General features: G+C 37.2%; 1 protein-coding gene across 1 annotated transcript in view; it reads left to right on the forward strand.

The window, feature by feature from the left end:
* Positions 1 to 12,088, forward strand: part of LOC129230100 (E3 ubiquitin-protein ligase UBR4-like) — a 163,168-nt gene extending 151,080 nt beyond the window's left edge. Inside the window, exons 67-69 of the mRNA XM_054864498.1 lie at positions 499 to 732; positions 1,679 to 1,838; positions 11,782 to 12,088. Coding sequence (XP_054720473.1) covers positions 499 to 732; positions 1,679 to 1,838; positions 11,782 to 11,858 — 471 coding nt within the window. The 3' untranslated portion in view covers positions 11,859 to 12,088. The remainder of the gene's footprint in view (positions 1 to 498; positions 733 to 1,678; positions 1,839 to 11,781) is intronic.
* The last annotated feature ends 2,627 nt before the right edge of the window (positions 12,089 to 14,715 follow it).

Here is a 14,715-nt window from a genome sequence, read left to right on the forward strand (position 1 = left end):
ATTTTATTTAAATCATTCAATAATCATCTTATTATATCAATAAATAAAATTTTAAAATTTGGAAACTTATGGTCTGCATCCAGTTTTTGAAAATGAAAAAGAATCTTGTTGCATTAAATTAAAATGCTAAAAATATTATTGTTCATTGTCTTCTTAGATATTTATTTAAAGCTTGAAGTGTATCCACAGTTGCAACTAATAAAAGAAGCTAAAAAAGTTAAAATGATTGCTAAATATTTGAAAGTTAAAGTTTTTAAATAAATATTGATTATGACATGGGTCAGTGGATTATAATTCTTTAACTCCAAGTTTGTAGCTGCTTTAAGCTGATTTGGTTAAACTTTTTCTCCTAGCTGAAAACTTTTACTGCTCAAAATCTTTTTTTTTTTTTGCAGTGGTTTTTGATGTACTTATTATGAGTTAATATGTTGAGTTTTCTACTTTTACATATTTTAAGTTATTTTATCGCTAAACATGAGCCACTATTTATCCATGCAGTTAGAGGGACCCTTGTACTGGATGACGATGTGTGTAATTGTGTTCCCTCCTTCCAAATGGCAGAAGTTAAGAAAAAATTTCCTGAAGCGGGTACTGATCTTGTCACAGGCAAGGCACATCAGCCCCCAAGGGGTCACTACCCTCTCTGATGCTGTACCCAAAGACTTCACGGTTTACAAGTCATACCTCCTCTTCTTCGGACTCATTGATGGGCTCTACAAAAAAATGTTTAAAGTGAGTGCTCATCTTTTTTTTTTTCGAGATCATTTATGAATGTGTAATTCTGTTGCAATCTTGTTAATACAAATTTTGCTTCTAAATCATTTTCTTACTTACATCTATTTTTGTACATTTGAGGCAGTGAGAAGCAAAGAGATGTAAGTGTTAAAATTAAAATTTTGGAGATAACCAGTGCAAAAGGTAGGTAAACCTCTCCTCTCTTTTGTGGCAAGAGACGGTACTAGTAGTTCTGATAGGTACTGCTACGCAGCATGATTTAGAAAAACTTTTCAATGATTTGTGAAGTTAAATTGCTTTTCTGGATTCAACTTTTCTGGCAAATAGTATCTTGTAAATTGAAGTATGCCACAGTTTTAAAAAAGGTTTTGGGGAATATTTATACTTAGTTTTTATTGCAATCTTGCCACAATTTCATTTTTATGCCAATATGGACTGTTTAACAAAGCCCTTTTAGCCATCATCAAAATTATCATAAGATTATGAAATCAAACCCGATTCTATACATGTATATGTACACAACTTACTATGGTATTATGGATTAAAATCTTCAATTAAATATAGGTTTAAATAGGAAATAAATAGAATGCTAAAATTTGAGAAGGTGGTAAGTTTCATCCTTGGAAGAAAAAAAAAGCATTCAATCAAATAGTAATAGTGAATTGATGCCCACAAATGTTTTCGAAACTTCCCTGAAAAGTTTATGCGGGGAGAGGGAGATTGAATGAGGAAAAATTTCTATAAATGTATTGTAAGAGTCAAATTTAAAAAATCTTAATGCTTCAGGTCCATTGTATGCTTTCTTTGAATCATTTGCTAAATAACCTGTGTAATGAGATATTTTTATAGTGTTATGCTTTTTTTATTTGTTTTTAATTATGTTTCAAAATTCGTCGATGCTTTTAATATTGCAGTTATAAACCGTTGTTTACATTTTTTGCAGAAAGTTGCTGTGAGTGAGAATGAAGAATGGGCAGTTGTTCTAGCAGATTACGTTCGGCAGAATGACCAACCCCTGCTAGAAGCCGGCGACAGCCTGCTGCGTTTCTTTGAAGATGACTTGATGCCTGTGCAGTCATTTGCCGAATTTTGTGATGTTTTAGGTAAGGATTGATTTAGATCTAAATTACTAACTGGACAGAAAAGTGAGCTATGGCAAGTAATGTTGGGAGATGTGATGCTGCACTTAGGTCATGGAATTAAGCATACAATTTATTATTTACAGGATTCGGTTATTAGTCAGGCAGAGAAAATGTTATTGATCTGGGTGTCATAATAAATCAGGATTTCAAGTTTAGTCAACAGTGCAGCATTGCTAGTAACAAAGCTAACAGAATGCTTGGGTTTATCAATAGATATCTTTCAAACAAATCTAAGAAGGTTCTTCTGCCTTTATATAGGAGTTTAGTAAGACCACATTTGGAGTATGCTGCCCAGTTTTGGTCTCCTTATCTATATTTCTGTATTGGGAAGGATTCAAAGAAGGACTGCATAGGTTAGTAAGGGGGCTTTCTGATTTAGTTTTTGATCTCAGGCCAGCCTGGAAATTAGGAAAAATTACTTCTTTAGTAGGGTTGTTGGCACTTGGAAGAGCTTACTGGAAAAGGTGGTAATGAGCAAGGGAATGAACAGCTTTAAGAGGGCCATGGATATTCATTGCGGGCTAAGAAACCGACTAGGACCAGCCGTGCTGAGCCTTGTTACTGGTCCTTGTATTTGTATTGTATTTATTTCTAATATTTTGTTTGTAGTAACTCATTTTGCAAAGGACATTGTGTATATCTGTACTCTTTGTAAGTCTTTCAAAATGAGAAAATAATAACTAATCGTTTGGGAAATATTAGAAATGTATACCTTTTCAGTAACAGTTAATGAGATTCTGTCAGTCTTTCATATAAACACACACATGTAATATGAATTCAGGACGGCAATTGAAAAATTTGAAAGAACATTTTTTATTTTCCCTTACTGATTTTCAAATTCACTGTTTTTATTTTTATTATTATTATTATTATTATTATTATTATTATTTTATTTTTTTATTTATTTATTTATTTATTTATTTTTTTTTTTTTTTTTCAATTATCTTAAAATGGTACGGTCAAATTTTACATTAACTTGCTGAAATTTGTATTCTATACAGCAGTTTAGGTTGAGCTCCAAGATGAATCTTTTTGAAGTTGGGATATTTGTAGAGAAAAATGCGTAATTTTCTCAAAATCAATTACACTTCACAAAATTACTTGCATTTTCACAACAAAAAAGTGGGTTAAAATCTACCCAAAAAAAGCATTTTTAGAAAAGTTTCTGGAAACATTCCTGCCATGTGAAATCCAAGTGAAACTTGTAACTGAATGAAGATCGACATTATTTTTTAAATATTAAAAATGTATTTTGTACATTAACTGGATTTTGATAAACTTATAAAGGTGAAACTTAAATGGTGGAAAATGCTCCTTTTGGAGGGAGGAAGGCAATGTTGATATGGTAGTCTACTCTCTCGTAATGTTTTTTCTTTTTTAATTTTGTTAAGGTTTTAAAATGTTTTTGTTATGTGTATTTTTTATAAAATGGTTTTTATTGCATTATTTCACACTCCAGGGTCCCCTGTACCTACCATTATACCTGGTTTAACTGGTTGGAAGGGGCCCTGATGACAGCTCTTGAACTGGACTTTTGTTCCCATGCAGGAGCGGACTATTGTAATACTTTCTCCAAATGCAACAGTAAAAGAAATATTTCTGCAAGTAGTATAAAATGCTCTGCAGTGAATTTCCAGAAAGAAAACTTTTCTATACAAAATCATTTTTTTACTTCCTTTTACAAAAAGGAAGTATTGTATTCGCGAAAAAAAATTTCACTCAAAATTCGGCCTTAATTTCGATTTTGCTCACCTCCGAATTAATGTTGAGTTTTTTTTTCAACCCGACCACACGTGGATAAGTGCCTAAGAATGTATAGGCACCCGAAATATCCATTTTGACATTCCCCGAGTTAATTACAATGATTTTTCTCGTGATGTCCATATGTACATATGTATGTATGTGGGTATGTGCGTATGTATGTCGCATAACTCAAGAACGGTATGACCTAGAAAGTTGAAATTTGGTATCTAGACTCCTAGTGGGGTCTAGTTGTGCACCTCCCCTTTTTGTTGCATTCGGGTGTTTCTAAAGAGGTCTTTTGCCCCTTTTTGGGGGGGAATCATTGTTAATTTCGATGGATACTCAAGTGGTGTTATAGTTTGGCGAACACTTGGCGATATATCGCCAGTCTTTGGGCGCCAAGTTGGCGACAAATTTGGCGGATTTTTTCTTTTATTTATTTATTTATTTATTTATTTATTTATTTTTTTTTTTTGAGCAATCACGATTGCTTATTGCTTTCATTTGACTGTTTTTGGCGTTGCTATGATTTTATTTTCCCGCCAGCACCCTCTGCAGCATCACCGTCGACTGGCTCCTCACGATGCTGCTCCTATAGCGAAAACCGTCACCAGGTTGCGTCCATGTCCTACACACACACATATATACATACATACGCCTACACACACATAGCCCAGTCAAGGAAGGTAAAAAAATAGGCTTTGTTGCAACTAATTTAAGGAAAGCTGAATTTTTGCAGGATGTTAGCAAATAAAGTATACACTAAAAAAATACAAAGTCCCGACCCCCACCCCTCTTGCTTTCTCCCCCACCCCCTCCGAAACATTGTAAGAGCAGTACTATGATTGTACGTTTTTCGTGTCGCAACTAATTAGGGGAAAGCTGAATTTTGGCAGGATGTTTGTACACAAGGTACACACTAAAAAGCCACAAAGTCCCGACCTCCACCCCTCTTGCTTTCTCCCCCCCCCCCTCCGAAACATTGCAAGAGCAGTACTATGATTATACGTTTTTCGTGTCGCAACTAATTAGGGGAAAGCTGAATTTTGGCAGGATGTTAGTACATAAAGTGTACATTAAAAAGCCACAAAGTCCCGACCCCCAATCTTCTTGCTTTCCCCCCCACCCCCTCTGAAACATTCCAATAGCAGTACTATGATTATACGCCTTTTGTGTCACAACTAATTAGGGGAAAGCTAAATTTTGGCATTACGTTAGTAAATAAAGAAAACACTAAAAAAACACATAGTCCCGACCCCTATCCCTCTTGCTCCCCCCACCCTCTCCGAAACACTTAGACCATCAAGAGCAGTACTATGATTATTCCCTTTTCTTTTCGCAGCTAATTAAGAGAAAGCTGAATTTTTGCACGATGTTAGTACATGTACACTAAAACCTAGACAGACCCGACCCCAACCCCTCTTGCTGCTCCCCCCCCCCCCTCCTTCCAAAACATTGCACACTGATCAGTTCAGTATTATGATTATACGCGTACAACTTGAAAATTAATGATGTTACCGGGGTGTTCCTTTTTTAATTTCATTCCTAACAATATTGTAGACCAGTGGTGCCCAACCTAAGGCCCAGGTGCCGTATCCGGCCCGCGAAGCTGATCAGTGTTGCCCGTTGTTTTGTGAAATGTTACAACTCGAAGAGCACGATTAATAACAATGTTACAAATTGTTCGCCAAGTATTTAGAAATTGGTTTCTGAAAACATTGTTCAGGACCACTGTTATACACAAATTATGAAACATACACTTTTTATGTAGATAGCTCAGTTTCACCATTTTACCAACTTAATCATATACAGATATCTCACAAACAAAAACCAAAAAGTAACTTCAAAAAATTAATAGCTTTCTATCATTACGTCTTGGAACGAAATTTTTGAACAAAATTTATAGATAATAATATGATAACAGTCATTTTCCTGAAATGGATCAACAATGTAATGCCGTTCACTTAAAGTTTTTACTACCATAATGGAATTATTTGTTACAAAACTTTATAATTCGTTTTGTCGGCGATAGTCTACAAAATAATGTTAATGCTTGGGTAACTATTTAAGCTTTAAATAAATCAGGAATAGTATATTTGAACTGATTATTTTCTCGCAGCGGATATTATTAACGTTTAATATTACATTTAGTTTTTATTTTTAAGTCTTATATAAGGGGCCATCACCTAATATTTCGTTGGTTTGGTCTGAAATATTGTTATAGTGCATTCCACTACAGTGTCCACACATACACGTGCAATCGAATCTAGCTTTACGACAGATAAAGTTTGAAACACATAATCTTTTCAATTGCAAGATACTAATTGGAGAAGTTCACTTGAAGCAGGGGTAATCTTCATGAACTTAAAAATCAGTCTGTTGCATGAAGTATAATGCCAACCCCACTCTTCTGGGGCTAGTTTAAAACCTAACCAAGTTTGAATCTGGTGTTGACCCTAAAAACTCTGGTGAAAACCTTAAAAAGATGTTGACGAGTGACGTCTGAGGTTGGTGGAAGTTTTGATAAATCAAAAGTGGACTTAAGGAACATTTTTGCGATTACTTGCTTTTCACAAATTTTTATTCAAACTTGGTTAGGTTTTAAGTTTCCAGCAGAAGAATGGGTTTGGAAATATATTTCAAGCACCAGACTGATTCCTAAGATCATGATAATTACCTCTGCTCCAAGTGAAATTCTCCTACTCATATCTTGCAACTGTAAAACATTGTGTTACAAACTGTAGCTGTCGTAAAACTGGGTTCGATTGTACGTCTATGTGTGGGCACTGTTGTGGAATGCATTGTAATAATATTTCGGATCAAGCCCACAAACTGTTAAATGACCCCTTATAAAAGAAAAATTATAGTTATAATAACTTGATGCCCTTTTTTTTTTTTTTTTTTTTTTTTTTTGATGAATGCAACCCGTTTTTCAGAAACCAGTTGCAGCATAGTCCTCGAGTTGTAACATTTCGCAAAACAACGGTTCACACTGATCAGTTTCATGGGCTGGATGTGACCCGTGGGCCGTAGGTTGGGCACCACTGGTTTATAATATTTCCGGTATCATCATTAGTTTTCGAGCTGTAAGCATATAATCATAATACTGCTCTTGCAATGTTTCGGACGGGGGGGGGAAGCAATAGGGGTAGGGACTTTTTTTTTAGTGTATACTCTGTATACTAACATCTTGAAAAAAAAAACAGCTTTCCCCCATGTAGTTGGGACACGAAAAGCGTATAATCATAGTATTGCTCTTGCAATGTTTCGAAAGGGAGGGGGGAGAAAGAGGGGTGGGGGTTCGGACTTTCTCCTATTTTAGTGTATATGTTTTGTACTTACATCTTGAAAAACATCCGCTTTCCCCAAATTAGTTGCGACACGAAAAGCGTACAATCATAGTACTATTCTTTCAGTGTTTCGGAGAGGGTGAGGGAGGGGGGGAGAAAGAGTGGTGGGGGTCGGGACTTTGTACTTTTTTTAAAGAATACATTATGTACTAACATAATGCCAAAATTCAGCTTTCCCCTAATTAGTAGTGAAACAAAAAGCGTAATCATAGTACCGCTATTGCAACGTATCGGAGGGGGTGGGGGGAAAGCAAGAGGAGTGGGGGTCGGGACTTTGTGACTTTTTAGTGTGTACTTTATGTACTAACATCCTACCAAAATTCAGCTTTCCCCTAATTAGTTGCTACACGAAAAACGTATAATCATAGTACTGCTCTTGCAATGTTTCGGAGTTGGGTGGGGGAGAAAGCAAGAGGGGTGGGGGTCGGGACTTTGTATTTTTTTAGTGTATACTTTATGTACTAACAACCTGCAAAAATTTAGCTTTCCCTAAATTTGTTGCGACACGAAACCTTTATTGACTGGGCTAACACACACACACGCATACATACAGACACCTACACATACACACACATGCATACAGACACACATACACACAACTACCCATATCTCTCATGCCTGGACACAAACACACATGCCTACATACACACACACACTTGTGATTGCGGAAAACATAATGTGAATTCAAGATGTTAAAATTCAAATGAATTTTAATTTTTTTTAATCTGGTTTCAATTTGGCCATTGGTGGTGATATTTAGAAAGTAAACTATTGAATCAAATTAAAATTGCCAATAATGGGAAAATGACATTAAATTGGAGTAAAAGAAAGTCATGTGATGCACACATCAGCTCTTTTTTTTTTTTTTTAAAGACAAGTGGGATTGCTTAATAAGCAGAAGTAATTGAAAAAGAATATAGAAGGAATAAAAACATGGTACACATAAATGCACAAAAATGTGATTCATCACACAATCTAGTGATTGAAAATATCTTTTTGTATTCTGATGCTTTTACTCATTGGTATTGTATTAATTTGTGATTCAAAGCCATCAAATGATTGATTTTTGTTGTTGAGTGGCTTACCCTCCAGCTGTCTGACATACGCTCCTCAGAAACTTGCTGAGCTTGACACTTAGAGCAGACTGCAAAGATCTTTCTGCATTCAAAAAAGAAGAGGTTTTTGGTGTGCCCACTTGCCAATCATAAAAATGTCGGTCGAGAGGCTCTGTTATAATCCAGATCAAACGAAGAACCTGGCTTTTTCTCCCGCATACCAGTGATGACTAGGAGGGATCTTCCCCTCTCTCAAAAGTGCAGCCTTAACTAAGGATTGAACTCCTAAGAGAGTGAAGGCTGAAAGGGAAGAAATTGGGAGGCTGCTACCTTCTATGGCTGGGCTATGCGCTATCTCATTGCCATAAACGTCGACATGCAATGGGATACAGTGTAAATGATTTTGAAATAAGCTTGAGTTTGAGAAGAATAGAAATACTTATTTTATTTCCTACTGTGATATAGTTGTGGAGATGTTGAAGGGAGGCGCAACTATTCGAAAGGATCCAGAGATACCTGAAGTCTTTATCTTTGAATCTAGCTTCAAACCCATGTTCAATTGCAATTAAACTACCGGGGTCAAAAGGAGGGGGTGAGATCAAATGACTGATTTTGGTACAGTCTCAACAATGAAAAATTTGCAGTCAAAATACAAGTTGATATCCATTGAGTTATGAAAAATTTGCAGTCAAAATACAAGTAAATGTCCATTGAGTTAAAATTTTTAGATTAAGAAATAGTTGTTATTTGTATCTTGAGACTGAAAACACCATTATTTTATGCCCAAAAAGGTTATTTTTGCAAAACAATACGAAATATAAAATAATATTCAGCATGAGGAGATAAAATTTCCGGGCGTATTGGCCGTGATCTAATTGGAGTAGAAATTCCAGACGTTTCGGCTTGCTTTGCTGCAGCCATCATCAGTGGTTTGAGTTTGGTGAGACTGATTCCTGGCTTTGGTGGCTCCGGTATTTAAGCAAACTGCTGCTGCGCTGCTGGTCCTGATTGGGAGGCGTTCTCAAGCCGCTGGTGGAATAAGGTTCCTGATTGGATGAGATTCAAGCCGCTGGGTGATCCTGGTACCTGATTGGATGGGATTCACAAGCCGTGGTGGCTACCAGTTTCTGATTGGATGGGACCACAATATGTTTTAGACTGTTGTGGCGAGCGGATCTAAGGGCAGGGTACCATGTTTTTGGTAAATTGAAATTCTCTTCTTTTCTGTTGAAATTAAAGGAGTGTTTGAAAATTTCTATAGCTTTGCGATGAAGACGGGCAAAGTAATGAGATGTTGTAGCCAAGATTTCTGTGTCTTTAAATTTGATGTTGTGGACTCCTTCTTGTTGGCTGTGTTCGGCTACGGCTGACTTATCATAGTTTCCTAAACGGCAATGACGAACATGCTCAGAAAGGCGTGTCTTGATGCTGCGCTTCGTAGTTCCGACATAAACTGATCCACAGGAGCACGGAATTTTGTAAACTCCAGATGTGGAGAAAGGGTCACGGGGGTCTTTCACCGGGCGATAACAATTCCTAAGTTGAGTGGTGGGCTTGAAAATGGTCTTGATGTTGTGTTTTTCAAGGAGTTTTCCAATTTGGTCAGTAACTCTGTGTAGGTAGGGTAAGAACACTTTCCCTAATGGTTCAGATGGGGTAGGCTTCTGTTCGTTATTTTGGGACGTCCTGGGATGATAAACTCTTCTAATTTCTCCTCTAGTGAATCCATTGGCTTGAAATGCTAGCTCAAGGTGTTTCAGTTCCTCCTTCAAATGTGTCTTTTCGCAGATTCTTTCTGCTCGGTGCATGAGGGTATTGATGACAGCCATTTTTTCTCTCGGGTGGTGGTTCGAGTTCTTATGAAGGTAACGGTCTGTGTGTGTGGGCTTGCGGTACACTTGGTGGCCCAGCTTCCCGTCTTCCTTTTTCGTCACAAGAACGTCGAGGAAAGGCAGCTGATTATTGCTCTCCTTCTCCATGGTGAACTGGATGCTGGGATGAATGCTATTTAGATGTTGAAGAAACAACTGCAGGTCTTCTTCTCAATGCCTCCACACCGCAAAAGTGTCATCGACGCATCGGAACCAAACCTCGGGCTTCTTTGTGGCGGAGGCAAGGGCTTTCTGTTCGAAGAATTCCATGTAAAAATTAGCGATGACAGGGCTTAAGGGGTTGCCAATGGCAACTCCATCCCGTTGTTCGTAGAATTTTGTGTTCCACTGGAAATAAGTGGTCGTCAGGACATGCTTGAAAAAGGCTGCGATGTCGGGAGGGAAAAGTGGAGTAATCAGCTGTAGTGCATCTTCAATTGGGACTTTTGTGAAGAGTGAGAGAGACAACGTCGAAGCTTAATGAGTAAATCGGATGGCTGGAGAGAAATTGACTGAATTTTTTGAACAAAGTCACTGGAATCTCTAATGAAAGATGATGATAATCCAATAAATGGTTTCAGAAGACCCGTGATGTACTTGGAGACTTCATATGTCGGTGAACCAATGGCGCTTACAATGGGTCGAAGGGGAACTCCAGACTTGTGGAGCTTCGGTAGTCCATAGAGTCTAGGAGGGAGAGCTTCTGATTTCTTTATGTTGCGTTGTATCTCGGGTGGGATTGACGAATCCTTGATGAGTTTGTTTGTCTCTCGCAGAATTTTCGCAGTTGGATCTTTAGTTAGGGACCTGTAGATATTGGGGTCTAACAATTCTTGGATCTTGTCCTGATAGTCCTTGGTGTTAAGAACGGCGGTGGCATTTCCCTTGTCAGCGGCTAAGATGACAATATTTTGATTGGACTTCAGCTGTTTCAAGGCACGTCTTTCTTGTGCTGGGATATTGCTCCTTGGTGTATTGGCTCACTGTAAAATCCTTGATGCCTCTCGGCGGATGTCTTCTGACACGTCCTTTGGAAGCTTGTGGAGACCGGCTTCAATGTTGGCTACGATGTCTTCCACCGGAATATACTTGGGAACTACAGCAAAGTTGCCCCCTCTTTTTAACACGGATATCTTGTCGGCTGAGAGCTGGTGGTTAGATAAATTGACCACAGTGTGGTCATCATTAAGTGTAGGAATAGGATGTTGGTGTTTGGGTAGCTTTTCAAACTTCCGGATCTGTCTTCTTGAAGTTATTTCCTTTTCATAAATCATGGTGTTGTAGGTGAGATGTTCAATTCGGTCCCAATCCCAGGCAGATGATAAACTGTTAGCAATCCGAAGATGGATTGTGAGAAGGTAGATCCGCTCGCCACAACAGTCTAAAACATACTGTGGTCCCATCCAATCAGAAACCGGTAGCCACCACGACTTGTGAATCCCATCCAATCAGGTACCAGGATCACCCAGCGGCTTGAATCTCATCCAATCAGGACCAGCAGCACAGCAGCAGTTTGCTTAAATACCGGAGCCACCGAAGCCAGAAATCAGTCTCACCAAACTCAAACCACTGATGATGGCTGCAGCAAAGCAAGCCGAAACGTCTGGAATTTCTACTCCAATTAGACCACGGCCAATTAAGCCCGGAAATTTTATCTCCTCATATTGACGCCGGCCGTGAAAGCCTTAAACAGTATTTTATATTCAGTATACTAATATTCTGATATTGCAATTGCTACTCAGAACCGAGAATTTCAAAGTAAAAGTACTGTTTGAAATTTTAGGAAAAAATATTTTTACAGTCAATTTGATTATGTGATGAAGTTCTTGCTCATGTTATTGCATTTATTTTCCTTTGTACTCTAACTCTTTTTTTCTCCCCCCAGATCTTTTGCACGATATTCCCGATCCACAAGACTTCCTAGAAGACTCCCTCCGTCAAGTCGATGAAAGGGAGTTTTAATTAAATTTTTAGCAGGAAGAAGAATGATTCATGTATTTATTTATTTTCCTTTTCAAAGGACTGCCGTATAGAGTAAACAGTGATTATACGCTCCAGTTAGCCAGAACTGTTGAAATTATTTTGAAATTGTTAAGTGTTATATTTGTGCTTTATACTTGTACTATATTCAACATTCAGCAAACACCAGCTTGCATAACTTAATGGGATGAAATAAATGCTTTATAAAAAAACTTGAATGGTTGTCTTTTTCCTTCACATGTATTTCTGCTTTTAAATATGCTCAGAGAAACCTAGAGAAATATAAGTTCAAGTGTAAGAGAAAGTTATTACTGAATATGAGCAGACAAATCAGATGAGGTGACAGAGAAAGGGGGAGAGGGAAATACTCCCAGCTCTTTAAAAATGCCTCAAAAAGTTTTCGTTTTCAAGAGGAGCATTTCTTATCTCTGATCTAGTTTTTTAAACTATTAGTCTTTTTATGTTCTTTTACTTTGCTGAATTTGAAGTTGAAGTAAAATGCTTTTTTCTATTTTCCACATTCCTAAGAGAAACTTGTTTTGTGTCCCGAGAATCATGACTGCTCTGACATCACTTTAGTACAGTTCTGATTTTAACTGGCTGGTGTATGTGCAGTGATAAAGTTGTGCCAGTACCACCACATTGTAATGTACCTTTAGCAATTCAAACAATACATAAGTATTTGCAATGTTAAGATAAATCTGGATATCGAATATTCAACATCAACTTCTGTTTTAAAATGTGGGGTTTACGAAAAAAAAGACTGTTAACTAGATAAATTTCTAATCAAATCTTAAGAAAAAAAAATTTAAAAATTGCCAACTTTATTAAATTAATGTGGGTAGAATATTCTCAGATAATTAGTAAATTTCATGTTGTATGATGAAAATGCTAATACAGACATGAGATTCTTCTTCTGATCCACAATTTTCTAAACTTTTGTCATTTTTCTTTTTTTTTTCCACCGTTACTTAATTTTGTTATTTTTATTTCAAAATTTCAGTTAAATTTTTATTTTGCATCAGTACCTAGTTCGATGTTACTAAAATACAAACTAAGTTAATTTAACTGAATGATTTACAAAGAGCTTGAGGATTAAAATAAAGGAGAGAGGAGCTCCACAGAGCTAAGCACTGCGATCAGGAGTCTACTTAGCAGTAAGTTACTGCCCTTAAGCCTGGGCTAAAGCAGAACTGCACGCAATATACCAGACAGCCCAGTTATCACATCTTGAGCCTGCAGTATTGTTCATATTAGAACTTCTCGGTCGGGAATAGTGAATAACCAAGCTCGACATGGAAGCCAAAAGGGCCAACAAACTGGTAGATAAAATGAATTTATCTCACCAGGGAGTGTCCGCATCATGGGGTGGTTCGACTTGGGAATTAGAGGCAAAGTTTGGGTATTTAGCAGTAAGTTACCCCCTAAGTCAGGGCTAAGGCAGAACTACATGCAATATGTATTCGTATAGATTGTCTCAGGATGTGATAACCCGGCTTTCTAATATATTGCATACAGAGGTCCCATAGGCGGATTTAGGACTGAGTTCCTGGGGGGGCAGAAATTTTTTTTGAGCAACATTTTTATAGCCCCCCCCCCCTTACCCCCCTGTTTTTGTCTATGCTTTACTTTTTGTGTGTTGTTTTTATGAATGTGTGTTTTCATGTTGTCCTTTTTGAATTGACCTTAAAAGAGGGGGCTGATATCAAGAGAGTGACACAGGGCTCCCTTTTAAGTGAGAAATAGAATATTTCTAATTTTAGGGGTCCCGGGGTTTCTCCCCCGGAGGAAATTTTGTAAAATGGATATAAAATTCTGCATTTGAAGCCTTATAAAGGTTAATGGGACAGACATAGAAAGTGATAACTAGATTATACAGTTGTACAGTATTGTTCAAACTTTGTAAGAAACAGCCATTTTAAGTTTGAAAGAAAAAATAAACTATAGATTTCTTATTACAACAACCTTTTTTTAATTATAAGTAGTGCAGAAACCCAAAAGGAATAGAGGTAGTGTATGATATTTTTTTCGGGCTAAATAGATTAACAATATGCAGTAGAAGTAAGATAAAAGCAATCAATGCTAAAGAATTTCCAAAATACTGCATTAAGGATTGAATATATAGCAAGATATGAAACATGTGAGTCACAAAAATTTGTTTCGAATAATATGTTACAAACGCGAAAACCATGATTTTTACATTTTTAATGCAGGATGTGGCAAGGAGCTGAATTTGACAAATTTTGGCATTCCTCTCCCTCTACCATTTGTTAGAAATTTTAAAATTTAAGGTTTGTAGCCACAAGTTTCCAAATATTCAAAGTTTTCAAGCACTTGAAAATGAAATTAGTTTTTTCAACCAATTTTCATTTTTTAAGGTCCTAAAACAGACCACTAGCTGAAGCAAAATTCACCTAATGGAAATGTTGTGAATCTCTCGAGGTTTGAGCAAGTGACGAAAAAGGTGTTCAAACCTGTAGGCATTAAAAACTTTGCAATCACACATGTGCGCAACAATCTCCTCATGAAAGAGGCTACCCCAACACATTGGATCATTGCTGACATTCATTGTAGTAAGGTGCCATGACCAGCAAGAAGACCAATAGCCTTCCTGATACTATTTCTATTCAGACCTAAGAGCTCTTTTGCACTAATACTAGGGCAACCTCTATTAAATTCTTGTGCCTGACTTAGCCCATCCAAGTTACGCCTGTTATGATACTGTTTTTTCCTAAAAATATCCAAAAACAAGAGTGCTAATGAGATTCTTTGAAATCCCAATTGCTGGCTCGAGGTCAACAAAAGAAGTATCGGAACATTTCCGAGCAAGGTGATCAGC

Source organism: Uloborus diversus, chromosome 9, assembly GCF_026930045.1.
Source record: "Uloborus diversus isolate 005 chromosome 9, Udiv.v.3.1, whole genome shotgun sequence".
Taxonomy (NCBI): Eukaryota; Metazoa; Arthropoda; class Arachnida; order Araneae; family Uloboridae; genus Uloborus; species Uloborus diversus.